Source organism: Rhamphochromis sp. 'chilingali' (genome assembly GCF_963969265.1).
Source record: "Rhamphochromis sp. 'chilingali' genome assembly, chromosome: 15".
Taxonomy (NCBI): domain Eukaryota; kingdom Metazoa; phylum Chordata; class Actinopteri; order Cichliformes; family Cichlidae; genus Rhamphochromis; species Rhamphochromis sp. 'chilingali'.
In genome coordinates, this window is record NC_137942.1 from 22,494,947 (window position 1) to 22,517,301 (window position 22,355).

Consider the following 22,355-nt stretch of genomic DNA (forward strand, 5'->3'; position numbering starts at 1 on the left):
AACGAGACATCGATTCACTGATCCACACTACCAGGCTATACAGCAATGACATTGGAATGTCGTTCGGACTGGAGAAGTGTAGTCGGATGGTAGCAAAGAGAGGGAAGGTAGTCAGAACTGAGGGGATTGAACTACCAGAAGGCAACATTGCAGACATAGAGGACAGTTACAAGTACCTGGGGATCCCACAGGCGAATGGGAACCATGAAGAGGCCGCTAGAAAAGCTGCAACCACCAAGTACCTGCAGAGGGTCAGGCAACTCCTGAGGAGTCAGCTGAATGGTAAGAACAAGATCTGGGCCATCAACACGTACGCCCTGCCCGTGATCAGGGCCCTGCTGGGGTAATAGGCTGGCCAAAGGAGGAGATAGAAGCCACTGACATAAAGACAAGACAGCTCCTTACCATGCATGGAGGGTTTCACCCCAAGTCCAGCACCCTGAGGCTGTACGCTAAGCGGAAGGAAGGGGGCCGGGGACTAGTGAGTGTCAGCACCACAGTCCAGGATGAGACAACGAACATCCAAGAATACATTGGGAAGATGGCCCCAACTGACCGAGTGCTCAGTGAATACCTCAGGCAGCAGAAACCCAAGAAAGAGGAGGGAGACGAGGAACCATCATGGAAGGACAGGCCCCTGCACGGTATGTACCACCGGCAGATAGAGGAGGTGGCTGATATCCAGAAATCCTACCAGTGGCTGGACAAAGCTGGACTGAAAGACAGCACAGAGGCACTAATCATGGCAGCACAGGAACAAGCTTGAGTACAAGATCCATAGAGGCTGGGGTCTATCACACCAGGCAAGACCCCAGGTGCAGGCTGTGTAAAGATGCCCCAGAGACAATCCAGCACATAACAGCAGGGTGCAAGATGCTAGCAGGCAAGGCATACATGGAACGCCATAACCAAGTGGCCGGCATAGTGTACAGGAACATCTGTGCCGAGTATAACCTGGAAGTCCCGAGGTCAAAATGGGAGATGCCTCCAAGGGTGGTGGAGAATGACCGAGCTAAGATCCTGTGGGACTTCCAGATACAGACGGACAAAATGGTGGTGGCTAACCAACCGGACATAGTGGTGGTAGACAAACAGAAGAAGATGGCCGTAGTGACCGATGTAGCGGTTCCTAATGACAGCAATATAAGGAAGAAGGAACACGAGAAGCTGGAGAAATACCAAGGGCTCAGAGAAGAGCTCGAGAGGATGTGGACGGTGAAGGTGACGGTGGTCCCCGTGGTAATCGGAGCACTAGGTGCAGTGACTCCGAAGCTAGGCGAGTGGCTCCAGCAGATCCCGGGAACAACATCGGAGATCTCTGTCCAGAAGAGCGCAGTCCTGGGAACAGCTAAGATACTGCGCAGGACCCTCAAGCTCCCAGGCCTCTGGTAGAGGACCCGAGCTTGAAGGATAAACCGCCCGCAGGGGCGTGCTGGGTGTTTTTATATATATATATATATATATATATATATATATATATATAAAATCTTTTTTCTTATCTTTGTGTCCTGTAAATGCTGCAATGAAACAGCCATGTTGCATTCTGAAGCTGTGGCTGGATTTAAAAAAAAAAAAAAGCAAGACAGGAAGTGAACAGTTGTCAGGCTGAGCGGATACATCAGAATTTTCTATATATGTAGCTCACTTCTGCTCTGTGAGTGACTCGTGTGAGGTGGAAAAAAAGTCTGTGCATTTTGTATAATTTTCATAAGCTTTATTATTTGTTTGAAGTGAACTGAATAATAAATTGAAATTGTACATAAGAACATTCATGGTAAGGTGTAATATGACATGATGAACAACAGATTGCTTCCACTTTCACTAGTATATAATAAAGTTATATACAATTAAATATCCTGTGCACTGAAGTCAGGGTTGATCTTTTTTTTTTGTTTGTTTTTACCCCCAGGGTTCATCTGTCATGGTGGCCTAGAAATATTGATTCACAAAGTACTACTGGTGACACTGCTGATGACTTGTGACTCTTCTTATGCATCCACTTATTATTTTACCACTGTGCTTTTCTTTCAGTCTTTTCCTCTTGTGACACTGCTGGGTGGTATAAGGCACATCTGTCAGTGAAGCTCCTGGAAGTCAGTGAGAAACCACAGGATGTTTTTTTTTTACTCTGCAAATTTAATTTGTTAGTGTCTAGTGTATTTTACTAATAGATATGGAAGTGGTGGATAAAAAATTTTATCATGTAGTTTTGTAACTTTTTAAAGCATGTTGCTGTGTCTTTGTACTCTGCACTTGTATCCTGAACTCTCATTTAACAATACAAACTAAAGTCTATTGAAGTCTGTTTACTTCTTTTCATGTAAATGAACTTTGTCACAAATGAAATTTCTCAGTTTGTGATATTGATTCTCATTAATGTGTTATATGTACACAGTTCACAGCAAAATTTCCCATCAGCAGTTAACCGTATTAGTTGACCTGCTGGTATGTATGAGGTGGGACGTGGTTTGCGGTGCAGTGCAGGGAAGGCAGACGCACCCACTCTGCATCCGCAATCACACCCACTGGCTACAAGAAGGGGAATCAGGGTTGTGTTTGGGTTGGTGTTGTGGTGTGATGCATCTGCAGCTGAGAGCTGCAGCTGAACTAATAAAGATGGCCCAAATCCTTGATCTGTGGACTCGTCGTGTCTCATTCACACCACAATGTATTTAAATAATAGCTAGCAACCCAATCACTAGTCTCAATGTTTGTCATGCTTGCACATTATTAACAATGTTAGCAAACAAGCTAATACAATACTTAATAAACAGAGATTTGTTTGTGACTCTTCTAACTGTAACTACTACTATTGGAAATATTACTATTTTAAAAAAAATAGCTAGGTTAACTGCACATAAACTGTCATTAGCCTTCAGCTTGGTTGGCTAGCTACAGCTGCAGGGAAAACTCATCCATCCAATCTCTTCTATTTATCCAATTCAGGGTTGTGGAGTGGCTGAAGCCCATCTTAACTGCCATAAGACAAGAGGCAGGGTACAGCCTGGACAGGTCACCAGTTTATCACAGGGCTAGCACAGTGACTCAGACAACTATTTGCACCTATATTCACACCTATATCCAATTTAGACTCACCAATTAACCTAACAACACTAACAAGCTATTGAAAAGATGGGAAAACCCCCTTTTTTAAAATACTTTTTTAATACTTTTCATGCCATAATATTTGACAGACTTACAGTGTCATGACCAGAGCTTTGGTAAAAAGATGGACTGACTGAATTTGAGGGGTATGGCATTCTATAATGAAAATGACTGGTCAAATCCTGAAAGACATAACAAAGGGTGATTGGTTTTTATAATTCATGGTGGTGGACGACCATATAATTGTGGTTGAATTTTGGTCGTAATAAGGAAAGTTATCGGCTCTAATGTGGATTTACTTCTTTTGCTGTCACCCATGGGCATGCTCACTGTTGTACAGGAAATCGGATGTGTACAAAATAACCAGGAATGGAGATAAGACCGTCCCCTTTGGTCCCCCAGTGTTACTAAACATCACATCACTCTTAATGTGCCAGTAGGTTGAAGTAAACCTAACAGTCTTCATTTTTGTTGAAACTGCATTCACCACTGTTTGGAGAGATTAATATTACATTTCTGCAACAACTTTTAAACCAAATTTCAATATGTTTACAAATATGCCATCCCATTTTTTCTGAATCTCTTTTGAAAACAGTATATCAGAATATGAAAAATTTTGTACTAGTCATGTTCTGCAGGTGTGTGGCTTTTGAATGAGAAGAGATTAAGGGTTTTGGAATATGAGATCATTGGATGTATTTTACGTGAAAACAATCAAACACGATCTCCACATTGGTCCATACAGATGTCTGGTTTGCTCACTGTGTAAAAAATTTCATGTTGGTTGCAATATATTGTTGTTGCAGTCAGGGGGAAAAAGACAGAGACAGATAAACACCCAGTGTCTTTCACTCGTGGTTTCTCTTATCATTAAAAGTAAATAACAAGGTAGACTAGTAATCCAAATCAAAAATTGCCACAATATTTTTCTGTTATCTGACCTATCAGGTTGATAAAATTCATGCAAAATCAAATGCAGTCTGTACAAGCTGTGTGCAGCCACTATTGGGGTCATCCTAGGAAGAAGCTAAGAATTACAATAAATATGTGACTTTTTAATTTGCAAATTTTGTTCCCTACAAATTATTATTGTTGTTGTTGTTAGGAGGTGTATAAATATAAAATGGAAAAGATACATGAGTACAAATCAGTAAATATACAATTTTAAAGAAAGATAATACATTTATTTATACAGCACCTTTCAAAAAATGTTACAACACAGCACAACTGAAACATTAAAAATGAATGTATAAAAAAAGTCATGTTTAACATTTTACAAAATGTACAGTCAACACAGTTGGGATAAACATATACTGCCTTTGATAGGTCGTTAGAGTCCCACACATTTGGTCTGGCAAATTTCTGAAGTCTGCTAAAAAGTGAGCCCACATTTTTAGTGTTGTTGAAGGCATGCAGGACATGAAACCATGTCTTTATTATATGCAGCTGAGCACGACATAATATAAAGAGATATCATAAACCTTCCAATCCAGTTTTTTTTCCCTGTATAATCTTTCTTTCCTTTCATCTAAAATTTTCTTCTTTTCTTTGTTTGCAAAGGTAAATTGATCCCAACTGATCCAGAGAGAAACCAGGATGGAGTGGTTCAGTGAAAGCTGTGTGTATGGTGTAGAGATGAGTAACTGTGTCAGCAGAGACTTTAAAGAAGGACAAAATACCTGCCGGCCAGTCCAGATACATTCCTATGGTACACCTCAGTGGTGTACTTTTCAAAAGTGTTAAGTTATTGTTATGACTAAAAACACCACCATTCATCCAGCACCAAGACTTTTCATTTTTTCCAAAAGAAAATTCAGAGGAAGAGTCTCCCACCCGGTCAATGCTTTTATATGCCACTCCAACATCAGCCCGTAAACACTCAACCTCCCAGTAATGGCGACTTGTCAGACCTTCTTCACAGAGAACCTGATCAAGATCAAATCTGTCTGGATGATCAGGATATGGTTGCTTCTCTTGAACACATTCTGCCATTTTTTTCTCCTTGGTTAAAATAATATTCACACCTGCTGTGTTGGGATCAAGTGTTAGGTCACAGGCATCTGCAATCAAAACAGTAGAAAAACGTTAACTGTTTGTGCCGTTCTTGATCTCAGATAATGTTGCTATGAAACTTAAACCAAAAGTGGTTTAGTTATTATTTACAGGTGCCACCAAATAACTGCATGTACATTGTGTCTGTAAACAAAATACACACAACACACTTTGATTTAAGATTAAATGTTGCTCCGTTGCTCAGTCAATGTGGACTCCATCTTAGTGTATTGTGCATCAGCATTTCTAATTTGTTTATGACTTTAAACCAACTAATCATTTATCTTTTGAGGTATAAAATAAAATTTAAAGCCAGCAAATTCAGTGTTTTTGTCTGCTATTTATGTTCTCTATCAGGAAACCTTGTTGATAATTCTCATTGAGTAGTAAACACTAATAAATCCAACTGATTTTTCTTCTTTTTCAAACCCCCTGCCCCCCGATTTAAAAATTTTTTTATATTTCAAATTATAGATTACAACCTGCACACAAATCACATCACATGCAGTGTTTCTTGAACATATTTTTCTTACACTGTCTCAGTAGCTTCAGATCGACCCAACATTCTTCATTGTGGTCCACACTAATGGGAAAAATAAACAAAAGCACTGTTGTTTACGAAGAACAATAATAGATCTTGCAATATTAAAATGACTGAAAAACTGATAATAAATTAAGCATAAAGCATTCTTTTTAAGACAGGATTTTTTTCCATACTTGACATTTTCCAGACTGCAGCATGTATCTCTCTTTTTTTCATTTAGCAGCTTGACTATTTCTTGATTGAGGTTATTAAAGCTGAGGTCCAGATCTTTGAGGCTGCAGTAGTTCGAGTCAAGAGCTGAGACCAACGAGGAGCCTCCACGTTGTGTCACTTTACAAAATGACAGCCTACAGAAATCAAACAGTGGGTGTGGTAGATGATCTTATCAAGACCAGTTTTAATGTGTGCATTTATACCTCACAAACTAAATTCATACGTAATCATATGATTATTTCAGAGATTAAAACAAAAAAAATCATCCATTGAAAGTAACAAAGGGACTTGGTGGTGGTTATATATAAATATCTCAAGCATATTAAATGTACAAATTATTGCAAGGCATTGTAACTGCACGATAACAGACCATCTCTTAAACTGTCTGAAAAACGTTGAATTCAGTAAGACTTTTGTTATACTGCAGGAGGCTCCATGTACACTGGAGAAAATAATTATTTGATACCTTGCTGAATTGATGTTTTGTCAAGTTTTGAAGTTTTTACAAAGAAATGAACAGTCTCCAATTTTATGGTAGTTTCATTTTAATGGAATTAGTTTTATTTTCTGTAGGATTAAAGCTACTCTGTGATATTAATGTGATTATTATTTTCTTCTTTAGCCACTCTTGTTTCCATGGCAGTATGTTTTGGGTCATTGTTCCGCTGGACGACTGATTCGCGAACCATATTCAGTGTTCTAGCTGAGAGACGGAGGTTCTTGTCCAAGCTTGGAATGGAATAAACTGAATCTGTGGATAGGTGCGCTTTATACAGATAATAAGTTGAGGTCAGGAGTATCTGTAATTGGCTGATTGATTGACTGTAATCTGCTAATTTGTGGGAGCCAGAATTCTGGTTAGGCAGTAGTGGATCAAAAAGTTCTTTTATTCCATGACATGCAAATGAATTTATAACTTTTATGAAACATCTTTTCTTCTGGATTTTTGATTGATATTCTGTCTCTTTCAGTAAAAATGGGACTACCATAAAATCTGGAGACTGTTCATTTGTTTGTAAATGAGCAAACTGAGCAGGAGATCGATTATTTACTTCCCTTATGGGAGATTTATTGTGATAACATCATGTGAACTGACCTTAGTGTTTTTAATCCACACTGTGGGTTTGTCAGTGCATTACACAGTGCTATCACCCCTGAATCCAGCAGGTCATTATAACTCATGTCCAGGTGTTTCAGGTGGGAAGCTCTGAAGCTGAGCAAAGAAGCCAGTGTCTCACAGCCTTTCTTGGTGAGTTTGTTGTGACTGAGACTGAATGAAAAAATGCAGGAAATTTTTTTTTAGCTTAATAATACAGGAAATTGCACATTTGAAAAATATTAAAAACTAATTATTTTATAACATATATAAGCAATATACCATATAAAATGCAAAAGCCCAAAACAAAAATTAATATCCGTTTCTTTTCATCTAGCAAAAATAATAAAAGTTTTGTGCAAGATGAAATAAAATAGTATAATAGAATTAACCAAGTGCAAGGTCTTTGTTTGAAACCATGTTTGAAGATGGCCAGTTAGAATACCACAATAGCTGTCAAATGTGTGCTTACATCAAGATGGCACTGGAGTGACGGCAGCCTTTCCAAGTAGCTCTACAACACCGCACCTTTTTCTTAACTTTAACTTTTTTTTAGACTAGGTTTTCAAACTTTATTTCACCTTCCTCTAGTTACTCTACTTATACCTCTTAGATATAGCGATACAAGATGGATAATGCACTTTTTTAAACTTCTGGAACCAGCTCCTTCATCTATTCGAGAGCGGAGCTGCTGGCACTAAGAACAAAGGGACAGACCGGCATGCGACACAACATCCCGGCTGAGATAAAGAGGAGCTACAGAGGCTGCAAAGCTGGAGCGAGGAGAGCGGATCACCGGAGGCGATTCAAACCATCAATCCCGACAGTGATAATGGGCAACGTGAACTCATTACAGAATAAGATTGATGAACTGTGCGCTCTGAACAACCACAGACTATACCGTGAGTGCAGCTTGTTTATCTTCACGGAGACGTGGCTAACCGAGCTAACGCCAGAGGCTAACGTAGACAGATAAGATAAGATAAGATAAGATAAGATAAGATAAGATAAGATAAGATAACTCTTTATTGTCATTGCACAGTCATACATAGTACAGTAGTACAATGAAATTGGAAAAACTGTCCTACGTCGGCACTACATATAACACAACACGACACGATATGACACATCACAACATAACAAACAACACAACACAGTATATTAACTTAGTATAAAAAAGAAGAATAAGTGTATGTGTATTGCACACTGTTATTATTGCACATTAATTATTATTGCACCTTGTTATAAATATAAATATTATTGTTATCGTTTTAAACATTGTTACCTCCCCCTAAAAAGTCCAGGGAGGTATCCAGTCAGGTCAGCTATTTACATTGATCAGGACTATTGCCCTGTTGTAAAAGCTGTCCTTGAGTCTATTTGTTCGGGACCTCAGCAGCCTGAACCTCCTGCCAGACCTATGCGGTTTCACATCCATGAGATCTTATCGGGACACGCAGGCCAGCGGAAAAAGCAGAGGTGGGGGACTCATTGTCTACGTTAACAACAGATACTGTAACCCTGGACACGTCTCTGTTAAAGTTTCGGTATGCCGTCCGGACCTGGAGCTGCTAGCTGTTAGCTTGCGGCCATATTATCTACATCGGGAGTTCAGTCATGTGATCTGTGTGTGTGTTTACTCCGAGGGCTGACTCAACAGCTGCCTGTGAGAAAATACACACAGTCACAGCAAGACTTCAGACACAAAACCCCGAGGCTTTCATTATTATATCTGGAGACTTTAATCATGCCACACTGGATTCTACTCTGGCTGCTTTTCACCAGTTTGTGAATTGTCCCACAAGGAGCAACAGGACAATTGACCTACTGTATGCCAATGTGAGAGATGCATACAGAGCCACCCCCCTCCCCCCACTAGGGAAGTCAGACCACAACCTGGTTTACCTACAGCCACAATACACACCCCTCGTCCAAAGGCAGCTTGTCACAACGCGCTCCATCCGGAGATGGACCCCAGAAAAGGAGGATGCTCTGAGAGACTGCTATGACACCGCAGACTGGGATGTGCTTCTGAGCCCACATGGTGAGGACATAGAGGGGGTGACACACTGTCTTACAGACTACCTCAACTTTTGTGTGGACACAGTCGCCCCTGCTAAGACGGTACGGTGTTATCCTAATAACAAACCGTGGGTAACACAGGAAGTCAAAGCTGTCCTCAACATGAAGAAGGCGGCTTTCAGGAGCAAAGTGAAGGAGGAGATGAAAGCAGCACAGCAGGAGGTGAAACGCTGCCTGAGGGAAGCAAAGGACACCTACAGGAGGAAGGTGGAGCAGAAGTTGGAGAGGAACAATATGAGGGAGGTCTGGAATGGTGTGAAAACCATCACAGGCCACAACACCAAGAAAAGCACAGTGGGGGGGACTGTGGAGAAGGCAAACGAACTCAACAACTTCTTCAACAGGTTTGACCAGCCCACAACCCCCCCACCCTCACCTTTACTACAGAGTCCTCTCCCCACTCTCCTACCTCCCTCGCTTCCCCCCCTTCCTGACACTATGACACCCCCCTCCTCCAATCCCTCTCTCAGCAGCAAGACATCTTCCCCCCCCCCTCCTCCCAAACATCTCCCAGTGTCACAGTGGATCAGGTCAGGAGACAACTAAGGAAGCTTCGCCCCAGAAAGGCAGCAGGCCCAGACAAGGTGTGTCCTAGGATGCTAAAGGCATGTGCTGCTGAACTTGGGGAGCCGCTACAACGAGTCTTCAACCTCAGCCTGCGACTGGGGAGAGTGCCCGCCCTCTGGAAGACATCCTGCATCATCCCAGTCCCCAAAAGGAACCGGCCCAATGAGCTGAATGACTTCCGACTGGTGGCACTGACATCACATCTTATGAAGACTCTAGAGCGGCTCTTCCTCAACCTCCTCCGACCACAGGTACAACATGCCCAGGACCCACTACAGTTTGCATACAAGGCGGATGTCGGCGTGGAGGATGCCATCCTGTACCTCCTGCATAGAGCCCACTCACACCTGGATGGGGGAAAAGGCACGGTCAGGATCCTGTTTCTTGACTTTTCCAGTGCCTTTAATACCATCCAGCCCTGTATGCTTCAGGAAAAACTGAACAGGATGGAGTTGGACCCCTGCCTGGTGGCTTGGATCTCCGACTACCTCACCGACAGACCACAGTACGTCAGGCTGAAGGACATCACGTCTGACACAGTGGTCAGCAGCACAGGAGCACCACAGGGAACTGTGCTGTCCCCTCTTCTCTTCACCCTGTACACCTCTGACTTCTGCTACAACTCTGAATTATGCCACATTCAGAAGTTTGCAGATGACACGGCCATCATGGGGTGTATCTGGGATGATCAGGAAGAGGAGTACAGAAGTCTGGTGAGGAACTTTGTCGCATGGAGTCACACAAACCACCTGCAACTCAACACCTCAAAGACTAAGGAACTGGTTGTGGACTTCGGGAGGTCCAGAGAAGGTCCACTGCCGGTTCAGATAGAGGGGGAGGAGGTGGAGGTGGTCAACAAGTACAAGTACCTCGGGCTGTGGGTGGACAATAAACTTGACTGGTCATGCAACACAGAGCACCTGTATAAAAAAGCCCAAAGCCGACTGTACTTCCTCAGGAGGCTGAGGTCTTTTAACATCTGCAGGAAGCTCCTGAGGATGTTTTACCAGTCGGTGGTTGCTGGAGTACTTTTCTATGCTGTGGTGTGCTGGGGGAGCAGCACAGCAAAGAAGGACTCATCCAGGCTGGAGAAACTGATCAGGAGGGCTAGCTCTGTGGTCGGCATGAAGCTGGACATTCTGGTGACAGTGGCAGAGAAAAGGACACTAAAGAAACTGCTGGACATTATGGACAATGCTGGGCATCCTCTGCACACGGCCATTAACAACCAGAAGAGTCTGTTCAGTGACAGGTTGCTTCTCCCCAAGACAAGAACTAACAGACTTAAAAACTCCTATATCCCACACGCCATCAAACTGTTTAACTCCTCTCTGGAGGGGAGAGGGAGGGGAGACAGGAGGACAAAGGAGGGGGGACCAACTAAGCTGTAGTGCCTCTTCACTTCACTGTGCAATACCTTTTGTGCAATACTTTTGTTAATAATCAATGGTGCAATAGACCTCAATACTTTAAATGTGCAATTCACTTGTATTTTTATTTTTATTCCTATTTATTCTATTTATCCCCTTGGTATATTTTATTTATATATGTCTCTGTATTTATATGTGTGTGTGTGTGTGTGTGTGTATATATATAATATTCTGTAACTCTGTAACTTCTGTCAGTGCTGTGCTTTTTGGAAACCGAATTTCCCAGAGGAACCCACCCGAGGGATTAATAAAGTTTTATCTTATCTTATCTCTTAAAAGAAATCAAATAGCACTCTCTCCCTGCTGACTGCTAAAATAAACTTGAGGTGGGAGGTTTCTCTTCTCTGTAAAGCTCTAAAATGTAACAGAAATTTTTTAGTTTGTACTTAAAAGTTGTTGTTGTTGTTTTAATGCAGTGTTGTACCTTAATGCCTCCAATCTACAGTTTGTGTTCTTCAGCCCATCAGAGAGGCTCTCCATTTCTGAGTCTTTTAAATCAGTGTAGCTTAGTTCCAGTTCTTTCAGGTAACTGGTGCTGGATGTGAATGCCGTTACTAACTTCTCACAGATTTCTGCAATCCTACAATTTCGGTTCAACCTTTTGATACAGAGGATAAAACAGCATTAGATTAGATAGATATCCATAGATACAGTAAATCACCCACTTTTACAAAAATTGGCTGTTACTCTTATGCAATGAGACCAATGAAGGCTGTTAGTTGAAGCAGAAAAAAGTCTTGGAAGAAATGGGTAGTCTTTTCAAGACAATTTTACACTGTAGAGAAGAATTTGACTCAACTGTTAATATGGTTTAAAAAAAGCCCATGTACAGCCCAAAATGCCTGTTATAATTCATTGTCCCTGCCAGTAACATAATAAGGTCATCTGTGCTGTGTAACTGTTGATTGACCCACATCTCTACAAGTCCTGTGTTGTTTTACATCATAGACTGTATGCTCTAACAAGTGATTCATTCAGTTAATTACAGTCAAGGCAGACTTTTTGACACAGAAGTCTGGCTGCTCCTATGTACTTGCCATTAGCCGCAAAGCCAACAAGTAACAACCGTAGTATTTCTTTTTAAGTCCACTCTGTGTTAAAGTGTTGTAGCAGGATGTCACAGGATGATGAATACAGTTACACAAGTTAAAATAAGTTGTGGTTTCTTTTTGGTCAGCTCACTCAGTACAATACATGAGTGTGTTCTTACAGGACTAAGCTGATGTAAACACTACAAAGAAGAACAATGAAATCTGGGCATGCATGAAAGGCTCAACCTCTCCCAAAGTGTATCTGGCAAATTGTTTCCTCGCAAAGTGGGAGCATCCCCTTTGCTCTCCTTATCATTCATGTTGTTTTTGGACCTAGACAATATGGAGCAAGTAGAGCTAGCTAACATTAATCCTATGGATGAAACATTGACTTTTCAGCTACAAACCCGATGTGCTCAGTAAGCAATTCTAGTTGGCACGTCTGGAGGACCACCAATTTTTTCCCCTGGATGTCTATTCCAGCGGTAAAACCCACAGAAAATTCATGGCCAAAATAGTAGTAGTAGTAGAGTCACCTGTGGTTCTTCAAAGTCACTAAAATCAGCTTTGTGTAGATTAATTCCACCATATCTACATGTCTAAATGCACTAAGTTGCCGGGTGATTGGCTGATTAGATATGAAGCCAAACAAAGGTCAAAGGTTTCTTGTTTTCCACTCTTTAAATCATTTCAGGTTGTCATTTGGCTGTAATAGGATAGGCTCATTACTCATTCATGAAATCTTTGATGCAAAAACCACCGCACAAAAGAATATAGTGTAAAACAATGGTTATTCAGTGAGTCCTGCATCAGTTTTGCCAGTGCAAAATCATATGCATTCTTTGTATTGACCAAACATGGAAAGGGCATTTTTTTGTTGTTAGTGGGCTTACCCACACACAGTCATGAAAGGTTATTGCCTAGACATCCAAGCAGGACTGAAAGCCAGTAATGGTATAAATAACTTCTGATCAAAGCCGTGTCATCTCAGGCTATAATGCTAAGTCGCAGATAAGGAATAACATCTAAATAACATCTAACACTGACCTGAGGTTCTCCAGGTTAGTGCAGCCCAGTCCGGTGGAGAGCACAGAGAGTAATGAGTCTCTCAGTATGTTGTCACTCAACTCCAGTTCTTTTAAATTTGAGATGATTGATTTGATGGCTGAAGCTAGATTTTCACTCTGTGTTTCTGAAAGCCCGTGACCAGAAAGACTGCAAATATAAAGGATAATAGGTGAAAAGTGACTGATGAACACAGTCATGGGAAAAAAGTTTTCACACAGTTCTATAAAAACAAAATACTCAATAGCTTTTAGAACTACATTAAACAGCAATAATTCAAAGTAATTTTTTTGTAATGTTAAGTAATGAGTTCATCAAATCATTGTGGAGGAATTTTGGCCCACTCTTCTTTACATTATTACTTTTGTACATTTGTACATTAAGCACAAGGCTCCACACACGAGCCTTGTGCTTTGCGCTGGGAAGAGGGGGGAGGGGCGGTAGTTACACTCGCAGTAGCACAGGAACAGAGCAGGAGGGAGAGAAAGAGAGCCAGGGACAACAACATCACATTAGAAAGGTATAGTGATCATCCACAACTATTTTCAGTTGCAGATGATAAAGGATTCAGAAAGTTTATTCATGCAGGCCGAAATGACAGAGATGTGCATCTTCTTTTTGTTTTCATATTTTAATTTATATTTAATTGTGCTGTGGTCCTTTTTGTTGCTTCACTTTAAATTTATTTAAAAAGGAAAAAGATGAAAATTTAAATAGTTAAAAGTTGAAATGTGAATAGTTGGTTTTTGTATTATATGATTTATTTATTACATTTTATGTGGAGTGAATAAATAAAAGTATATTTACCGTGGCCCCTAGAGACAAAGCACACACGAACTCCAAAACACGTGCAAACTCCGAAGCACATACAAACTCCAAAACACATAAAAACTACAAAACACATAAAAACTCCAAAACACGTAAAAACTCCAAAAAACGTACAAACTCCGAAGCACGTACAAAACCCCAGACGTGCTCCAGGATGCTAGGCGCAGTGTTGAGGTTTTGTTACCTAGTGGCTACACAAGCCAGGAAGTACCAACGACTGGATTTGGTGTGTGGTAGTAACAGGTAAATGTACATTTTTTAAAATTATTTGAATATATATGCGTGCTTGTGTATTAATACACAAACCATACACATATGCTTTCAATTGTGTAATTCAAGTGATCTAGGTAGCTCAGTTAACGCTAGAAATGTGTTTTGGAATTTGTACGTGCTTTTTGGAGTTTGTACGTGTTTTGTCTCTAGGGGCCAGCGCATATATTTATATATAAATATTAATTAATAATTAATAATAAATTAATAAATATTAATAATAAATTAATTAAAGCAACAAAACAACCTGAAGAGCCAGTTCAGAGCCGAAAGAGCCGGCTCTTTTTAGTGAGCCGAGCCGAAAGAGCCGGTTCTCTAAAAAGAGCCGGAAATCCCATCACTACTGTTCATGTGCTACTGTGAGTGTAACTACCGCCCCTCCCCCCTCTGCTCAGTGCAAGCACAAGGCTGGCGTGCGGAGTGAAGTAAAAAAAAAGTGCGAGAGAGAGGGTGAGAGAGAGAAAACAAAAACCACGGCTCGCGGCGTTCACTTCAAAGAGCCGTTTCTTTCGCGACAGACACATCACTACTGCTTATCAGTTCCACTTGCACAGAATAGATAAGAGAATCGATAAAAAATTGAATCGGTAAGTGATGTCGATAATGAAATTGGAACTTCTTAATTCTTATCTATTCCCATCCCTATATGCAATGCCTGCAAAAAAAATCACAAAATTATTATGAAATCAGTTTCATTCAAATAAATGATAACAAAACATAACGAAAAATAATACTCTTACTAACCTAAGAGTTTTCAGTTTACACTGGCAATTCCCCAGTCCATCAATCAATATCTCTGCACCTTCGTCATTTCTGCTGTAAAATGTATTATTGACCAGGTGCAGTTCAGTCAGCACAGAACGTGGCATACGAAGAGCTGAAACGATAGTTTTATATTCCCAAACAGAAAGATCCAAGCCTGAAATTCTGAAGAGATGGGAAAAAAAGATGGTTCTTCAGTATCTGATAACGTTTTAGAAGCATGCAAATGATTTACTTGACTGAAATCACTGCAATAGGAGTAATAGCACCCATAACACTTCACAGCATGACCTGAATAGGTTGGGTTTTTTCATTCTTTTTTTCTTTTCTTAGGTGTTTAATGTCACAGTGTGAGATTAATCAGTTAACAGGCAGAGTGCATGGATTCAAAGGTCTGGTCTGGCAGATATGACACACTTGAGAGGTACATTAGGTTTAGTCCTACAGGCTGTATTTATTTCTTTCATGTCCTCATATAGCTCTGATTGGTAGGTCAGTACTTTAACTTGGTCTGCTCATGCCTTGTACTAGTTTTTCTTCAGCTCCCAGAGCTCTAGCATCAGGTATTACGTCAGCTGGAGCCAGTGGCTCACACTGATAGGGCTTCTGTACTTGTGGAGCTTATACTGGAGTCTGTACTGTGGTGGGAGTCAGTCATTTGTTTACATTAGCAAGCTTCATTCCTTTGCTAGCTAGTGTTGCAAAACATTGCTGCTGTGAAGCCTCAAACACTCTATAGTAAAATGGGATGGTAATCTTGCGATGGAAAAACTCAATTGTTACTGAGCGACTGCACTGAATTCTTTGGGGTTTGCAAACTATTACAAGTAGCTGGAGCAACCAACTTGTTATCCAGTAAATTCAACCTCCCAGCAATGTGTTTCCAAACAATCACAGTCTGACTTTGACCAACTGCAGTCATTTTTAGACAGACAAGCTAAAGTTTGTAAATGTAAGAAGATGCATCAAGAAAGTTAGCGTGCACCAATGAGTGCAACTCTTCTGCTTCACTATTATCTGTCGAAGTGAAGATTTTAACTCCTACGAAGGTGAATTACTGAGATTTGAGGTGAGCAATTTCCTGTAAATTGTGCTGAATTTAAAATGAAATGTGTGTCTTGTGTTTTTTGGAATGAGAGGGTGAAATGTTATCAGTACAATTGCGTAACTGGATGGCTCAAAGCTGTGAGCACAGTGCTAAAACTCAGGATGTGTTCTGTAACTCTTTATCTGAGTGCTTAGAGCCCGTGCCCACATATTCCTACAGTACAATAGTACTGGTGTTTTATTGAAACAAAGCCAAACTCAATATGGAGGATAAGAGGAAAGGAAGGAGAGATTCATGTCACAAGACATGTACAAGGTACCCATTTCTGCGTGTCTTTTCTCAGCAGTGCGTACACACAGTGGTTTCCATGTTTCTTTATAACACATTGATGTTGTTAATGATACCACAGGTCTGTCAAAAAGCAGCTCTTGATGGGGCTGTGTTAGTGTGCTAGACTAATGTGTTTAATGTTATAGTGTGCAATATTGACTTCAAGTACTTATGGTTGTACACAGGCACATTTACACATATGGAACTGTAGCAGCATCTTCATTAACACATATCTGTTGTTGTAACACATGTGTTCTTGTAAAAGTCTGTTGTTACTCACAGACTTCAGGTTCGTGTAATAAAATGGATTTTAACAAAACATATCTCTTCTGAATAAATCCTGCGCTCCACCGGAGTCTCAGTCCTCAGAACCATACAGCAGCAATTTCAGGAGAAGAATTTACCCTTACATCGAAACATTATAATTCTTCTTCAGTCTCCTTTCATTTATTTTATTATATTTATTTCAAATTTACTGCTTTATTGTATTATAGTTGTTAGGATGTTACTTAGTCCCTTACATTAAAGCTTACTGATAAGCTTGCTTATCAAGTTGACTGTTCATAGGAGCACAAGAGGAGGAACAAAGCACTGCCCAAATATTGCAGTGCTCTCAAGTTGCTGAACTTAATAACATTCTTGTATAAAGAACCAACTTACCTTGCTTTCCTGCAGTTCCTCACAGCTGGAAGAAGTCTAAAGATACCTTTTCCTGATGGTCTGTATTTCTTGAGATTGAATTCATCCAGAGGTGTGTTTGACATCAGAATCAAGTCAGCCAGAGCTGAACACTCAACAGGAGAGAGCGGTGATTCAGGAAAACAATTTGGTTTCAGATACTTTCGTACTGAATCATGTAGGGAATTGTCTTTCAACTCAGTCAGGCAGTGGACAAGGTTTAGACATCTTTCAGCTGAGCAATCCAATAAATCTATATCTAAAAGACTTGACCGAATTTGCTCAATATTCGTTGAGTGTTCTTCAGTCTGTTGAATCAGACCTTGAAGCAGGTCTTGTGTTGATTGTAGAGACAAGCCAATAAGGAACCTGAGGAACATGTCCAGTTCTCCAGTCGTTCTAAGAGCCGAATTAGCTATTGTAATTTCAATCAGTTCATTCAAAGGTAGATCCACTGGAACTGTTTCCAAGATAGACTTGAGCTCTTCATCAGACCCTTTTAGCATGAAATCCTTGAGACTTTCAGAATCAATTTTTTTATTTACAAAACTGTGATATACAAAGAGAGCAGCAAAATACTCTTGAACTGTGAGATGCACAAAGCAGTAAAGTTTCTTTGTTAGGAACACACTCTCTTCTTTGAATATTGCTGTACACAACCCACAGTAAACTCCAGCTTTCGTTATATCTATGTCATACTTCTTCAGATCTCCAGCAGTGAATATGATCCGGCCTTTTTCCAGTTGTTCAAAAGCCAACCTGCCTAATTTCAAAATGAACTCTTCATTTGACTTAAAAAGCTCTGCTGTATCAGGCTCTTCCTGGTCGCCATATTTTTCATTAGCTATCATCATCTGAATAAGAAGGAAGTGTGTGTACATCCCAGTAAGAGTTGTGGGTATTTTTTGGTTTTCATCTTTGGTGTTTCCCATTTTACGCATCAAGTACTCAAAAACATCTACAGCAATCCAACAGAAGATAGGTATGTGACACATAATGTACAGGCTCCGTGACATTGTCATGTGTTCAATTATTTTTTCAGCGACTGCTTTGTCCTCAACTCTCTTTCTGAAGTACTCTATTTTTTGTGGATCATCAAATCCTCTGACCTCGGTCCACTGGTCGACATAATTAATAGGGATGCGTCGAACTGCTCCTGGTCTTGAGGTAATCCAAACAAGTGCAGAGGGAAGAAGATGTTTCCTGATAAGGTTGGTCACCAGAGTGTCCACTGAGGACACCTTCGTAGCATCATCCAGTATTGTGGTCGTTTTGAATTTCAGCTGAAGTTGACTTTCATCGAGACCATCAAAGATGAACAAAACTTCACGATCAGCCAAAGCTTTCGCAACTGCTATGGTTTTAAGTTCTGGATGGAATGTTTTCACAAGGTTCTCAAAGCTAATCTGATCATCTTGGACCAAATTTAGCTCCCTAAATGGAAACATAAGGATGAAGTCCAAGTCCTGATTGGCTTTTCCATCTGCCCAGTCAAGGATGAACTTCTTCACAGAGACAGTTTTTCCAATGCCAGCGACCCCCTTTGTCATCACAGTCCTAATGGCTTTCACTTCTTTGTCATCTTTCTCATGTTTAAAGATGTCATTAGAGTTGATTTTTGTACACTCAACAGTTTGATTTCTCGCTTTATCTTCAATCTCCCAGATCTCATGTTGTTTATTGACATGTTCACTCTCTCCTTGTATAATGTGAAGCTCTGTGTAAATTTTATCCAATGATTTTTCATCCTTACGAGACTTCCCAGTGCCTTCCAACTCCCATTGACACTTCTGCCTCAGATATTCTTTGTTCTTTTTGATGACCTCCTTGATGACATCTTCTGCTGTAGGTAAAGAGGAAAACCACCAATTTCAAAATAAAGCATGTGTTTTCTATTGTCTTCTATTGTCTAAATAAAATGTGGATATGCGATTTAAAAACCATTGCATTTTGTGTTTATTTGCAGTTTACGCAAATTTGTAACATTATATTAATTGTATTTAATAATTGTACAGTGCACCCGAAAAGTATTCACAGCAGTTCACGTGTTCCACATTTCGTCCTATTCCAAAATAGATAATTTTTTTTACTTTAAAAAAATTCTACACAGAGAAGGATACATAAAGTGAAAACTGTTTGGTTCACATTCACATGAATGTATTAGAAATTTGGAAAAAAAAAATATTGTTTTTTAAGGTGAAAAATGACTTTAATCCATTTTGGATTAAGACTGTAACATGACAAAATGTCAAATGCTGTAAATGCTTTCCCTATGCACTGTATACATAGTTACCAAACAACTGAAACATACTTTCACACGCCTGTGGCTCAATTTCTTTGAGGATTTTGTAGAAGGCAAATTTGACTTCTCTAGTAGTCAGTGAATTGTAGAGCTCCCTCATCTGATCCTGGCTAGTCCCAGCAGCTTTGATTTTGTTGTATATCTCCGGATGGATCATACCCCGCTGTCTCAATTCATCAGCTATAGCCATCACCAAAGTGACGCTTTGAATGAGCTTAGTGCGGTTCTTGTCCACCAAGGCTGCATCTATGAAAAGGTTAAAAAAAAAAGTAAGACATGTTGTTTAGAACTTTAGAAGACAAAGAATGAAAGCATGTGCATTTTATGATCAGAGTTAATCATAAAATTATAATTATTAACTTACCTTTCATTTCTGTTACTGCTGAAGCAGACAGACAAGGACTAGAAAAAGGCAAAACTGCTTTAGCGATACATGGTTTATAAATCTACGCTAATAATTTATTTCATCTTTTACCTTAGAAATACTGATTGTATATTTACTTATAAGAAGATAATAAAGGTCTCACCCGAGGGCACTGAGTTCAACAGTATCATTGCTGTTCTCACTGCAGTCATTTTCCCCAGAAGTTTCTTGAGCATGTGTGCATGCAGGCTCCTCCCTTCTTTCCTTCACTGTGTTTCCCCCCCTCTGCTGTCCAACAGGGAGGAGTGAACTTTCTTCACTCTTCTCAGCAGTGGAAATGTTGTCTTGCTCACAACTGTTTTCTTTCGTTTTTGCACAGCAATGTGCAGACCATAGGCTCCCCATGATGTTATTTCTTCACAGTCAGCTCAGTGACTGTCATTTGCATCTAAATATGAGTATTATTACATAGAAGTTCTGTTGTATTGCTACTGTCTTGAGAACAGCCAGACTTTCTTTTCCCTTTTCACCTAATGCAGAATTTATCATAGATATTTCAGTTTAACTAGAAACATTTATTTTGCTATATTCTTAATCGTCACTATGTAAAATATCTGACCGAACTACTCGCTGTTCAAAATATGTTTATTTTTTCTTACCTTTGTGTCTGATTTCCAGTAGCTGCTGCAGTAAAGCAAAGATGTATGTTGCTGGATCCAAACGATAGCAAGACAGGAAGTGAACCGTTGGCAGGATGGGCGGAAATTGAATTCTCTCTCTCTCTCTCTCTCTCTCTCTCTCACTGTTTGTGAATACTGCAACAACAACAAAAAAGTACTGAAAACGCTTTTTGATGGTTAGTGCTTTATGCTATTACACCATTACACTACAGATGCTCTGAAAATGATTTTTTATTAATCAACTGATACATTTCAAAATGCTTAACTTTGTACAGACATGACAAGAATAACACCAAGGCTGTTCTTTTTAGGAGGTTAGACTGTTAATTAGTAACTTGTTACGGTAAAGTGAAAGTATTCAGGACAGACTAGCGCCTGCTCTTTTTTTAGATAAATTTTATCAAAACTCTTTAACTTTTGTACACAGAGAGGAAATGTGCAGCTAAGTAAAAGCATTTAAACCATTTTCACAGCTGCTTATCTAAGGTTTGCACAATATCAGTGTAGCTGTACCTCTTGCAAATCTTCTGTACATATACAAAAAAAACCAAACTCATTCACAAAGTTTTTGCAACTTCCTAATGCAAAGTGCCAAATACTTACTTCGTATAAGTGTAGTCTCTCATTTTCAGCTGTTCAAGAAGAATCTTAGTCAGTTTAGCAATAAAACCAAATGTTATCCAAGACAGACTACTTTATAGACTGCAATAAACGTTTATTATGACTTAGCTTTTTGTTAAAGAGAAGCAGTTTGTAGTGGGCGGGTAAATAATTGCATAACATGTGCTGTGGTGTTACTACTTTTAAATGGAGTGTAACTCTTTAATCCTGAAACCTGGGGAAAATGAATAATGTTTCAATGTTTGACACACGTAATGTGTAAAAGACACAGACGATCTGCTGACTTGGTAACTGCAAAGCGCCAAAGCTCCTCTGGCATTAAAATCAGCACAAAAACCATCCACCTGGAGCATCCATGGCCGAGCAGCTCCTGAAGGTGTCCCAGTGCTTTTGTCCCTCAAGTGTGGGTATTCGGCGACAGTCTGCAAATGCAACACCGAAGAGAGAGAGACTACACAAATATTTGAAAACCTTGGTAACCAACATCCCTTGAGTTTGCTTTTGCTGTAGCAGAACTAGAGGAAAAATTCAATTGTCCAAGCTTCACACTCATGCAGAGGTTTCATTTTGTTGATACTGTAAGTTTTTGGTTGGGCAAAAAGAAAAAGAGCCTTACGTTTTTTGGTTTGTTTGTTTTTTCGAGCTTTGTTTTTAATCGGGAAAGAAACATTGAATCCTTTCACGCTTAGTCTGCCATCACAGAAATCACTTCACACAAACCTGTGTATATTTGCATTTAAGTTTTCCTGAAACTCACTTCTTGAACACACCTTTGTGATGTGTGCAGCTTTAGAGTAATCCAATTCCAAAGTATTCATGAAAGAAACCAAAGTACTAGTCATTGTCAAGAGATGTATTCTAAGACACTTCTTCAGCTGAGAATCAGAGAGGAGAAAGACACAGTTTTACTTGTATACAAGGGCAGCACAGAGTACTCGAACTGAGACTGAGGGCTCTGATACTCGCCCTGAGAGACTACCCTGGTCTTTATTTATAGATCAGTGGGCGTTTGTTCCTTACATTGGAATGCGGAAGTGTATATGTGTGTGTGTCAGAGTGTGACCCCATAAACAACTTCCCTTAACCTGCTGGTCTGAAAAATCCAACAGTTCATCTATATGTAAAAAAGGCACTTAGACTAAAACGGACATAGCTACGTTAATCCTACCGTAAAACAATAAGACAAGGTACGACCTTTCCCATGCTCCTAGGATCTGGGGGTGAACGCCAGAACACCCTGGAATGTACACCAAGTTGTTACAGACCTCCTAGGATGAGACATTCTTT

At 40.0% G+C, this 22,355-nt stretch overlaps 1 protein-coding gene across 4 annotated transcripts; it reads right to left on the reverse strand.

Annotated features, from left to right (window-relative positions):
• Nucleotides 1–1,862: 1,862 nt before the first annotated feature.
• On the reverse strand, nucleotides 1,863–22,355 carry LOC308411284 (NACHT, LRR and PYD domains-containing protein 3-like). Of its 4 annotated transcripts, XM_080905166.1 has the most exons (14): nucleotides 21,413–22,355; nucleotides 21,051–21,079; nucleotides 20,427–20,582; nucleotides 19,931–20,215; nucleotides 19,768–19,805; nucleotides 19,413–19,649; nucleotides 17,084–18,944; nucleotides 15,028–15,210; nucleotides 13,168–13,335; nucleotides 11,514–11,687; nucleotides 7,011–7,184; nucleotides 5,875–6,048; nucleotides 5,691–5,740; nucleotides 1,863–5,165 (listed from the first exon to the last, which is right to left on the reverse strand). In XM_080905166.1, exons 4-14 carry the CDS (start codon nucleotides 20,170–20,172, stop codon nucleotides 4,630–4,632), a joined length of 3,837 nt encoding a protein of 1,278 aa, XP_080761292.1. In that variant the 5' UTR covers nucleotides 20,173–20,215; nucleotides 20,427–20,582; nucleotides 21,051–21,079; nucleotides 21,413–22,355; the 3' UTR covers nucleotides 1,863–4,629. The 4 variants fall into 4 exon arrangements, with proteins under 4 accessions (XP_080761292.1, XP_080761291.1, XP_080761290.1 ...); XM_080905165.1 differs by having other exon boundaries at nucleotides 20,427–21,490; nucleotides 22,237–22,355; XM_080905164.1 differs by having other exon boundaries at nucleotides 21,051–22,355.